The sequence below is a fragment of the Mytilus galloprovincialis genome, chromosome 13 (assembly GCF_965363235.1).
Source record: "Mytilus galloprovincialis chromosome 13, xbMytGall1.hap1.1, whole genome shotgun sequence".
Lineage (NCBI taxonomy): Eukaryota > Metazoa > Mollusca > Bivalvia > Mytilida > Mytilidae > Mytilus > Mytilus galloprovincialis.
The window spans coordinates 18,104,846-18,117,847 of record NC_134850.1 but is presented as its reverse complement, the minus strand read 5'-3'; the positions used below and the strand labels follow the sequence as shown (position 1 = coordinate 18,117,847).

At 32.9% G+C, this 13,002-nt stretch overlaps 1 protein-coding gene across 1 annotated transcript; it reads right to left on the bottom strand.

The window, feature by feature from the left end:
• Positions 1–316: 316 nt before the first annotated feature.
• Positions 317–12,466, bottom strand: LOC143057629 (C-type lectin domain family 10 member A-like). The gene is made up of 4 exons (XM_076230973.1): positions 11,843–12,466; positions 10,797–10,903; positions 8,001–8,091; positions 317–4,939 (listed from the first exon to the last, which is right to left on the bottom strand). The coding sequence occupies exons 1-4, from the start codon at positions 12,240–12,242 to the stop codon at positions 4,719–4,721; spliced, it is 819 nt and encodes a 272-aa protein (XP_076087088.1). The 5' UTR covers positions 12,243–12,466; the 3' UTR covers positions 317–4,718.
• Positions 12,467–13,002: the final 536 nt, after the last annotated feature.

The following is a 13,002-nucleotide window of genomic DNA, read 5'->3' as shown; positions in this document are numbered from 1 at the left end:
GGGATATTAATTTAAAAAATTTAAGAGCGAGTAAAAACCGATTTTTTATGACTTCAGTACGACACTACTTGAATCTCACTTTTATGCCACTAAAAAAAAATTGGTAAAAAAGTGTAACCATCCAAAATAACCTGGTAACCTGTAATTAACTGCTGTACACTATAAACACAAAATAATCACTATCAAAACAATTCCCAATTTTCCCACATTTAAACTTCCCAATTGTCCCACAAACATATTCCCGATTGTCCCACAAAATTTCATTACTTTTTTACCTGTAATTTCAAGAAGTGGGACAAGCGGGAAGACAATTCAATTTAATTCAATATTTTATTTACGTCTCATTTTATGTATAAAATTACACAATACACTTATAAAAGATACATTTTGTATACATGAGCTAATCTGTACAACTTTATGAGAGACGATAATCAACTAACACAATATGTATATGTACATAATAAATATTAAACCTGAATGATAAAAGTATACAACAAAAGTATTCAATTAAATTATTTACAATATAAAACTTCTCGGCGTCTTTTAAGAATAAAATTACAGGTTTTGGCACATAGTCTTATAATATCTTGATTCGAAAACAAAAATACCATTTTCTGACAATCTGTAAAACTTTTAAAATGTTCATTAATTTTAAGAGACTCAGTAAAAAGAACTTGTATAAGATCATTATAAACAGGACAATGTAAAATAATATGATTTTTATCTTCTTCCACAGTATTAATCAATTAAAACAACATCTCTCTTCCAGCGGGAAATTTTCAAACCTCCCAGTTTCCAGTCTAATAGGAGCCACCCCACATCTAAATTTTGCAAATGCGCTTCTTTCACAAAAAGGCATTAACAGTTTGCAGTAGTTTTCAACAACATAATCCTGCTTAAAAATATTATAGGTTCTCAATTTATTACGCCCATTTCGCCGTCTGGAAGAGGATGAACTAACAATACTTTTCCATTCTTCAATATAATTATCAAACATTCTTGACATGACTGTATCAATAAACATATTTGTATTAATACTATTAGTTACATAGTGTTCTAGTGACCTAATACGGTATATATGGGGCCGGTAATTTCCATATGGGATGAGAGCGTATTACGTCACTAGCACACTATGTAACGAATTAATCTTACCGACTATCTTAACGTGTAAAATTTAGACTAGTGAACTATCAAAATGAGCAAGCCAGTCTTCATTAAGAAACTACTTTCATTGATCCTACAAGAATAGCCAACGATAACAACTTGTTGGGTTTAAATCATGTAAATGTGTTTAATGAATTTATTTCAATCTTAATTATCAATTTCTTCGTCTGTTGAAACTTTTAAGATTTTTTCTCAGTTCCGTTTTGTTTTTATAAAGGGACGTAACACCACTACTAACCTTGTATGAAATAAGCCCCCGCCTCCCTACTTCCTAATATGAAATATAAAGGGACGTAACTCCACTACTAACCGTGTATGAAATAAGCCCCGCCTCCCTACTTACCTAATATCAAATATACACGGTCTTCACGCGGACACATCCTAGAAATGTATAGGAGGTAAGATAAAAGTGTTTGTATCACAAAAGTCAACCAATTCAAGTTCTGTGAAATGTTTTTTAACAATGAAATTCCAATTTTTTACAATTCTATGTTTCAGACTGACCTCATCTGCCCATATAAATATTTTCCTGTTAATACGGTCTGACTCCATATTTACTAATCTGTGTTACTTTCTATTGAGTATGGTAAATTTACACTTAGCTATAACAAGACCTAGAGGTCTGTTTGCTGACCTATCAACTGCTTCTGCTGTAATACTGAAGTCTAGAAACTCATTTAAAACAAGGCCCAGATAAGCATATTCGCTCCTAGTAGCAATATTCATATCCCCACACTTAAAGACGTGACTTGATTGTTCAAATGAGGTCGGTCAGAAATGGACAACATTACTCTTACATGAATTAATAGTCATTTTATTGTCAGTACACCAATGATATAACTCATCTAAGAGGTTTTGTAACTCATTCTCATTATTTGCTAACAGTACGATATCATCAGCATACAATAAAATACTTTTTCTCCCCAATGACAACACCAAAATCAAAAGATTTTAAGTATACAGCTAATTCATTTATGAAAATATTAAATGATAAAGGAGAAAGTGGACAATCTTGTTTTAAACCACAGTTTACAGTAACCAATCTGTGAAACTATTGACTTTGATCGAGCACCTGACCCCATTATAAAGGGACTTAATAGCCATACACATTTTTACATCAACCCCCAAGAGATTTTCCCCTAAAAATGTCCTATTAATCGTATCATACGCCTTCTTAAAATCGATAAATGCACAAAAGGTGGATTTTCGTAGTTTTTTACGAACATAGACTAAACTGGCAAGTGAAGATATTTGATTTATGGTACTCCTTCCCTTCCGGAACCCATTTTGATCATCAACTAAGGACTAATTATCTTCAACCCATTGAGACAGCCTCAAGTTTAATATGTTACAATATAATTTATATGAAGCTGGGGCTAAAGCAATACCCTTATAATTTAAGGGGTCTCTTTTATCTGACATGTTATTTGTGGGTATCGAATTAATAATTATGTTATTCCACATCTCTGGGACTTTACCAGTTTTAAAACACCAATTAAACAATCTATGTAAAAATATAATACAATTCTGGTTACATAAAACATCAACTGGAATATTATCTACACCAGAAGCTTTACCTCTTTTGCTTTTACATACTGCATTAAAAACCTCTTCAAATTAAATGTCTTCTGTTAAAAGAAAGTCGCTTTCTGTCAAAACGGCAGGGCTATGATCGACTTGAATGTTCCTACCCGTAGTTACCTGGTTACCTGTTTGATTAAGTAGATCGGCATAGTCCGATTTTCACTTTCACAAAACATCATCAATATTTGAAGATACATTACCATTTGCTTCTACAACTTCCATTGGTATTAAAGTTTTGCATTCCGAAGCAATTCCTATCTTACCTATTTTCTTCCAAACGTTTGTTGATCAGTTTTTGATTCCAACAATAATTCTTGCTGCAATGTGTACCAGTACTTACGTTTTGCTTTTTGAACGTCACGATCGAAAAACCTTCCTTTTGACACAAAACTGGACTTTAACTCAACACACGAGTCAATTTGCCCTTTTTCCATAACTTTTCTGCACAACACATATCATTAAAAAATACACTTAAATTATCATTTCACCAAGATTTTTTAATTCTGTTTCTCTTACTACAATAAGTACTATCAGACATGACAATTACTGATTCATTTCTCCGCTGACAATAGCACAAAAATTATTATACACTTGATCAATATTACATTGGGATACTTCATTTGTTTCAAGACCCTTGATAATATCTAAAAGCTGTAAATGTATCTCATCGCCATGACAAAAATTTGAAGGGATGTTTATTACATCAAACTTAATAAATTCAGGACTACGATTTCCTGAGGTATGACACGACGGTAATGAGGCACTGATGTTTAACTCACAATACAACAAAGAATGGTCGGGTATCGATCTCGCATCCAACCCAGTCATATTAAGCTTAGATTTTATAACTAAGTCCGAAGCTCTAATAACTTTGAAGTCTTGAAACAACTGAAGATTTTCATAGCTAGTAATACAATAATCAACAACCGATTGACCCTTTGATGAAACACATGTGAAGTCATTGTTTGTACCAAGACACCGTTACAACAACATGAACAACAATAACACAGAGAAGTACTTATAACGATTGTATGACCTAAAAATACTTTTTTTTCTTTGGAATAACTTATGCAATAAAATCAATATTGAAAAAAATGATTTAAAAATTAATTCGGAACAACATTTACATTGTCTACTTTCATATTATTTTTCAAGAACAAAAAAGTTTTATTATTTGATGCCTTCATCAATTTAGTTTTTCAACTCAAATACAAAATTTTCAAAAATATTTTAAATATATTTAAAATTCATATTTTACTTTTTATCACATTGAAATTGGTGTCAAAGTATCAACTTCTTACAATTTGATTTTTACATAAATGTTGCCAAACTGTATTATAAACTGTCATTTGACAAATTTTAGCTAAGTCATCATCATTTTAACATATTGATAGGTTTTCAACCACATTTGCACCGGTACATAACACTTCAGGGTGGTAACTCTGTAAAAATTAGTAGATAGTTTTAGGAAGCTGCCATTTGATTTTTATAGGGTGCCAGGAGGGGGGAAGGGGGTGCTTGGATGAAATTTGAAAAAGGCAGGACAGTAGTTTTGAGTAAAAGAAAAGGCAGGATGACAATTTATGTACAAAAAGTCAGGATATACTAATAAAAAAAGACAGGACCGAATAGAGTTAAAAATAAGAAGGCAGGACAACTAAAAAAAAAATGCAGGACAAAATTTTTCATCCCAGCCCCGCTCCCCCCGCCTCCCCCTAAAAATCAAATGGTAGCTCCCTTATTCACGTTCTATTATAAGGGAAATACTACTTAATGATCAAAGTTAGATGTTTGTGAAACAGCTATATATCCAATGATGTATTTTCTGATAAGTTGTGAGGTTCAAGATTTAATTTTTTTTTATATTTATGTCAAAGGGTCAAAGTAAACATTTTGTCAAAATTTTAAGACTATTAAACGAGCCAAAATAATTTTAGTCAAGGTGTTTGGTACCACCTTAAATCGACTCTTTATGTCAAATATAACTTGCATATGAAATGTTGAGACCAAACACAAGCAGAATCATTCCATTTATACTGGAAACGTTTATCGATTTCGACACAATAAGAACCGACTCCATTTGGTTCTCCCAATGCCCATCTCGTGTAGTTCATATCTTTTATTTTGCCATCGGAAGTAACCCATTGGTACACATCATCTTGTCTTTTCCCACCAATCCAGAATTCAGATCCTGCAATAACAAAACAAAGAAATGCAAGCATTAGACGAAAACTAACGAAGTGATATTCAAGGCAATTTGAACAACAATATCTAAACTATTTATATGGGATGTGAGAGGCATTATACTTCATAATACAGTATACTATAGTCGTATATTAAGCAATTTGTGTTAAAGTCGAAAGCTTGTGATTCATAAATAAACAATTAAACATGTTACTCATTTATCTTTTAAATGAAGACAATTAATTAGATACAGGAGTGTAACCAAAATCATCGAATCCCTTTATCGCTTCAGTAAAAAAAAACGTCAGTTTGAAATCCGTATTTTGTTGCTAACGATTGCAAATGAGAATCAAAATTAATATCACCCCATCCTATAGGTCTAAACTATTGTAGACAAAATAAACTAATAGAAGAAATATTTATTTAAAGTCGACTGTATACACATATTATTCAAAGCTTCATAGACATTCCCACACACGCAGAAAAATCTGGTTACCAGTAAAATACTATGTTGTTTCACCTGTTTTCATCACAGAGAATAATCCAGAAGGAATTTGGTGTTTCTGTAGTACATTGGTGTTTGGTGGCAGGAAATTTCGAAATCTACTAAATATTATTTCTATACTGTAAACTTTAACTTAAATTTTGTGAGTAACACTTAACTTTAACTGCACCATTTCCGTCGAAAAAACGAGTGTTATTAAAAAGCTGAGTTGTATTCAAGTAAAAGTAAAATATGACCATTAATTTAAGGCGTTTTGTAATAGTTTGTCGCCTTACCATCTGTTTTTAAACTGTCTGAAGTCGGAAATACATTTATGATTATGTCTCAGAAACATGAAAAAGAACGCCGATGATCAGAACAAAATAAAAGAGGGGTTAGACAAATAAAACAATTGACCCAAACACATTTGAAGATTCGATTGTAATGGAAGTCATGGTTATCATATGATTATTCAAACATCGATTTTAATATTGCACCAGAATTTTCAACCACTTGTTATTAAATAAGTTTCATCAATTGGAAAGTGGGGCAAAACATACCAGAGGGACATGTAAACTCATAGATCGAAAACAAACTGACAACGCCATTGCTAAAAAAGGAAAAGAAAAACAGACAAATATTAGTACACAAGACACAACATAGAAAACTAAAGACTAAGTTACACGAACCCCACAAAAACTGGGGGGTGTCAGGTGCTCCGGAAGGGTAAGTAGATCCTGCTCCACATGCGGCACCCGTCGTGTTGCTCATATTATTACAAACCCGGTAAATAGTCTAATTCGGTAGTTCATATTCGCGAAAAGGGAACGGGATTGTAGTTACGTTACGACACAAGGAACACATACGATATCATCTGTGAAACGGATATTCCATAACGGTCAACCAACTCGATATGGCGTCCGTAAAATTTACGAAGGAATGATCTCAACTTCACCATTTGGAACTCTTGGTTTAAAGCTTCCTTGTGAGCAGCAACCCTCTATCAAGGAAATCATGATAGAAAATACAAGCCCGGGAATATCGTATCAATTGGGAGATATATACTCCGTATGCAGGCGCTGCTGAAATGTTGCTACATAGAAATGGAAAGTTCACAATTGGGAAGCTGAAATCATCTCTTTTGTCGTAATGTTTTGTTTTCATTTTGAGTTGATCAATCTTTGATATTATATGTACTTTGTTTGTTTTGTTTGTTTTTACTTGTCAGTCACGCTGCTGTGTTTTTGTTTTTGTTTTTTTTTTGCTTCGCATCACGGTGCGGAGCTATTAGTCTCAGTCGATATACACGCCATCTTGAGATAATTACTTATCACATATAGATTCTGATTGGTTGCTTTATGATGAGGCTGAGATACAGCAACAGCTATTGGCTTAAATGAAATAAATAATTACAGACTTTTCTCGTCTTAGGATAAGACATCAAATGCCAGAAAATTAACTATGTGTATTTCAGTTCCGATCAACTGTCATTAATTCATGTTCGTTTTATTATGCATATAATGCACACTGCAATTCAATATTGAAATATCAATTATTAGTACGTGTTTATTTGCTTTGTTAATCTGCAATATGCACGATTTGTTTTGCTAAACAATGTTCCTATACAATGTTTACAAAAATGCTGAAGCACGCCTCCCGGTGCGGGATTTTCTCGCTGTATTTAGACCCATTGGTGGCCTTCGGCTGTTTTCTGCTCATTGGTCGGGTTGTTGTCTCTTTGACACATTCTCCATTTCCATTCTCAATTTTATTATCTGTATTTTATAACATCTGCCAATATAGGCACACCTCCAGAGAGGCACATTTCCAGAGTCATGTCTATTTGTAAATGTTTCAATTTCAACAAGTAAAGTGAACAAAATTTGTAAGGTGTATAACAAACACTCTTCAAGTATCTCTCTCTCTCTCTCTCTCTCTCTCATATATTCAATTGTCAGACATTATACCAAAAGGGATAACATCGTTGTCCCAGGAACATATTGGGCCATTCCAGTTAATTTCTGAGATGGATTGGGAGAATCATTTTTATAGGTAACAGAAAAAACATTATGGAAAACTACCTATCAGATGAAGAGTTTCTGTTCATATTGGGTGGATGGGCTATCATGGGGAAAATTGACCTATCAGAATTTTTTACTGCAAGGGTTTTACCCATCAGAATTTTGCTGACACTTCAACCTTCCATCAATATCAATTCACTGTATTGTGGACAGAATTTAATTCAGTCATAAATATGATACCAGATAATGTATGATACGAAACTGTTTAGATACCAAAGCAGCACCCCTAAGATTAGACATAGGCATTTTTGTAACCCCTAAGATGTAATTTTTTTTACCTTACCCTTAGAAGTTTTTGTGTATAATTGTACGTGTCAGATGAAAATACCCAAAATTACACCCCCCTAAGATGTATAAATTTTACACCCCTCAAAAAGGACCATCCATTCCCTTTATCAGACATAAACTGGAATGGCCCATTGACATTATCTAATATGCAGTCAATAATGAAGGCAGTGTTTTTAACTATCTCAAATTGGGAAAATAATGTTAAAAAGACAAACCGTCATTATTACGAATAGATTCAGCCAGCCACACAGCTTCATTTTCGGAAAGGATGTCTGCAAGAGATCCGTTCTGTTTTCTGCATTGCTCCTACGAAGCAAAATTAGATTAAATTTCGACAAAAGTATTTTTAAATTGTAACCTTATCTATTGCTATGGTTAAATGTAAATACTCCAAACCTTAAAATAACTACAAAAGGCAATTTTTTTTCTCACAAATACTAGGTTTTGTTATACTGAGTAAATATTTCAAAACGTCGGAGTGTATCAAGAAGGGAGGTATCCAGGCGACTTCATGCAGACATATTATTGTGATCAAGCCATACTTAAAACAAAAGTTTTCAGTGCGTTTTTTTCTGAATTGGTTCAGCACTGATTTGATCGACCACCATTTTGAGATCTTATGAAGACAAAAACTTGTCTGCTGTAGGGAAAATATAAGATTTCTAATATCTTTCACATAGTCATGTGCACTTTATCGTACTCCTTTTTCAATATTTCTGCTTATTCGAGTCTAAAAAATATTTCCTGTTTACAAAAGTATGAATTTTTCGAAATACTAAGAATTTTCTTATCCCAGGCATAGATTACCTTAGCCGTATTTCATGATTATTTGGCACAACTTTTTGGAATTTTGGGTCCTCGATGCTCTTCAACTTTGTACTTGTTTGGCTTAATAATTGTTTTGACCTGAGCGTCACTGACGAGTCTTATGTAGACGAAACGCGCGTCTGGCGTATTAAATTATAAGCCTGGTACCTTTGATAACTATTTGCTCCATCCGTAATCAACCAACATAGAATATGACTGATGAATTTAAAATAAGAACAATCGGCTTACGAGACAAATTTCAAAGGCTTCAGATTGTGACACCCGAGGTTGAGATTGAAGAGTTTTGAATACTACGACCACGTGACTACGACAGAGGGTGGTTTTACAACTGTAGTTGTCAGTTTATTTTTCAACTAATGAGTTTGAATATAAAAAAAGAAGATGTGGTATGATTGCCAATGAGGCAGCTCTTCACAAGAGACCAAATGACACAGATTTAACAACTATAGGTCACCGTACGGTCTTCAACAATGAGCAAAGCTTATACCGCATAGTCAGCTATGAAAGACCCCGAAATAACAAATGTAAGACAATTTAAACGAGAAAACTAACGGCCTAATTAATGTACCCCAAAAAAATAAATGAAAACAAATATGTAACACAGCAACAAACGACACTGAATTACAGGCTCCTGACATGGGACAGGCACATACATACATAATTTGGCGGGGTTAAACGTGCTAGCGGGATCACAATCCTCCCCCTAATCTGGAACTGTGGCGTAATTGTACAACATAAGAACGAACTATAAAAATTAGTTGACAAAGGCTTAACTCATCAGATGGATACAAATAGAAACACATCTAACAAAAAAATAAAGTGGACGTGACCGGGTACTTGTACATCCCAAAAACAAACACACTAAGTGCAGATCTGATAGTACTTCATTTTGTTATCTTTTGCCCCTGTTATAGAGACCCTTACAATTCAGAGCAGATATTATTTATCAGACTGGAACAGTAAGCATGAAGATCTGCAGAATATGTTATATATATAGCACACCTTTTACGAATTAACTTATTTAATTCACGAAAAGTGTAGCTTTAGGTGGATTAATTATGTTAATGAGTAAGGTGTGTCTATATATGATTTGTAACATTAATAGGTTATGACACATGTCAAAGGTTAAACCAATAAAACTTTACTGCACTTTTTGATATGTCAATCAAATAGTTGCGTGATACTATATCTGATTTCCAGAAAATGAATACAAGCAGATGTTAGTTTGATTTGTATGTCCGATAAAGGTACGTTTAAAATTAAAAGAATTGTTGCCGTGGGATTCATACTCGATAGCCATTTATGTGTTCTTGAATATTTTATCTTCCCAAAAGTTGTGAAATAAAAGGGGGTAATGCAAAATTTTATATTACGTTTATTTGCCCTAAAATCGTCAAGAAGACATGTAGTTTCAAAGGACGTTGTGATAAAAAGAGAAAAATTTCCTTATTAAAGTAGTTCAAAATAATCTTCTTTCATTTTCCAAAACTGGGAAAAGATCGGCCAAGTGACTGCAATGGTTGATTGTTGAATGCGTGTAAGGTCCAGGGACAAAGGTTTGAAGCATGATCAATACACGGAAAAAGACCTTTATGAAATAAAAAAATTTACTAAACATCAAGTGCTTTAACTTTTTTTTTAAGATTATTATTAATTTCGACACGATAAAACAGGAATCCAAGCAAAATAACTGTAGGTTAATAGTCATTTCTATTTCATTTCGTTTTAATGTTTCATCAAGCAGATGACAAAAAAAAATTTTTGGAATCCAGATTTTCCCCCATACCTCCCTTATTACTACCCCAAATTAAAGAGGCGGAGCAAAACTGTGCATCAACAACTTTTGAGATGGAAGTTATTGCACTGGTTTGAGCTCCTCCTCCCATTCTATGCTATTCAAACGAGAAGTTTTAAACGGCTAGATCGAAGAGTGAAATAATTATAAAATCATTCAGTTAACGCACTCCAAGGTTGCAAAAAAGGATATTAAGTTGTTAACTGTTGTCTTTTAAACACACTGCAGTATTGGTAGACATTTATTATGGATTTTATTATAACAAAATTACTGCTCCATAACGATACGTTCGTAGAGTTTCGTCCATTCGTAAGATGTTGAGAAACCTCTAATAGCAAAAACAAATCATGATGAAAATATGAAAACATTTATCTGTTTTAATAATTACCTGTGCATCGTTCCATGACATTGTTTTGTCACTAAAGAAATAGCATGCACCATAGTCGTCATTTTTTATCCATCCACTATGGCATTCTGTTGTATCCTCTGCTGGGTCTATTTACAATAAATAAAAACAAACAATTACACTAGTCTTGTTTAGTGTACACTTATATCAACCGTTCCCATTTTACCGCACCAGATGCGAATTTCGAAAATGAATGTCTCTTCAGTGGCGTCGATGCCGGAAGCCAAAATAGATAAATCCAAAACCTTTTAAAAAAATGAGATGCTTATAAACCAAAAAGGTAAAAAGTATTATAGCCAAATCCTTTTTTTAAAAATGAGATGCTTATAAATTAAAAAGGTAAAAAAGTATTATAGCCAAATCCGGACAAAATTATTTTCCCGTTGTATTTGACATTCATTCGATTATCAGTTACTGAAAATAAAGCATATCGTACTATTCCATTAAAGTCTTTTAATAGGATTTGTCGTCACGTTAAATCAAAAATAAAACCTTTACATTTTAATCAAAATATTTCTGATGGAAGTTATTTTAACTTCAATTGTTATTGAAATGGGTCTTGTCTACACTTATGACCTTACAAAATGAATTTAAAATCCAAAATGGTAGAATCATTATATGCAAAGGCTCATGTCCACATTTGTGTAAATAGATGCAATCTTTTGCTTCGATCGTTACCAGGGAATTCATTTTGAACGAGTACCCGTTATGTTTCGTATCAGCCTGAAATACTGACTAAACCGTTGCCTTGCATCGCATCTGTCGAACAGTGAGTCCGGATCCAAGTTTTTTTTAAATGATTAAACATGTAAAAATCGCAGAAATCCCCTAATGAAACGAGTTATCATGCTATGTGTGCTGAATTCACAAAGTTAATGGTTTTTTTTTTCGTTGGCAGGTTTACTTTCTTGTTTTGCTAGTATTTTGGTTGTTATAAACTTTTAGACGTTAGAAAAACATGTATATGAATATAGAAAAGACTTCCAAATTGGATAATTCACAAATCTACAAATTTTAAAGATACATACCTAGAAGCAAGAATTTGTCATTTAGATTACTGACACTTTGACTTAGGTCTTGAACTGTTTCATTAAATGTAGTCCAAGAATGAATTGTTTCGTTCAGTTCATGTTCGTTCTGTATAATGTCATCTCGCAAATTTTCGATTTCACAAGAACATGACTTCCTACAGTTTTCAAGTTCATTTTCCAACTGTTGTCTTTGACCTTTTAGGTCGGTAATTTCTTGCTCATTTTCGACAACTCTCTGTAGTAGATTATGGTAATTTTCCTTCATAACGTTAACTTCCAGCTTTATACCTATAATGTTACTCTCCTTACATTCAGCACCAGCTAAGCTTTGTGTACCAGCCAAAATACCATTACAAGAGTATGTGAGAAAAGACAGTATCACAAACCACATTTTCATTTCATTCAATTTTACTATTTTTTAAGATTTACGACGCAATGTTAGAAAGTTCCTTTAAATCTTTATAAATACTGATTAGATAGTCATAATGGAGAAAACATGTACGCATGATAAAAGAAAGAAGAAATTATGCTATCCCTTGCAAGCAAAAAATGTATATGTTGCATGAAACTTGAAGAATAAGGGATCTACATAACGCGGAAGATATAAGATTCGCTAGACTCTTCCTTATTCTCTTATGCATATAGTTAATTAAACATTTCGACAAGATGTTTACGTAGTAATCAAATACCGTATATTAAAGTGGCCACTTAAAATAAATACAATTTTTACTTGTAAACGAAAATATTATCCTTTCGAAATCATGTAATTTAATGACGTTGATATTTCATCAATACATCAAATAAAATTAGCATATTTTAAGTGGCAATTGAAACACTTGAGGTGATTACTTCGTATACATATACACGACGATATATTTTATTATCTTAATCATGTTAATTGTTTCGAATTTGCGTACAGTGAAAAATAATTATTTAATATTTGCAAGTTGTCTAATTGTGGACAGGGTGAAATTGAGTCAAAGGGTTCAACTTATGATTAGTGTCAGATTCCTATAGATTAGAATTGATGAAACTACGTGAATTAAATCAAAAATAAAGTATCCTCGATTTGTTATAAATCTACAAAATTGGTATCTACAGAAATAATTGAATTTAAGGGTATTAATTAAAACGAAAACAACACAAGCAAACAACGG

Coding starts and splice junctions, on each gene's coding strand:
- LOC143057629 (XM_076230973.1), bottom strand. CDS start 12,242: ATGAAAATGTGGTTTGTGATACTGTCTTTTCTCACATACTCTTGTAAT. Junction 8,092..10,796: donor TGTCATGGAACGATGCACAG/GTAATTATTAAA, acceptor TTTGCTTCGTAG/GAGCAATGCAGAAAACAGAA. Junction 4,940..8,000: donor ATCTATTCGTAATAATGACG/GTTTGTCTTTTT, acceptor TTGTTATTGCAG/GATCTGAATTCTGGATTGGT.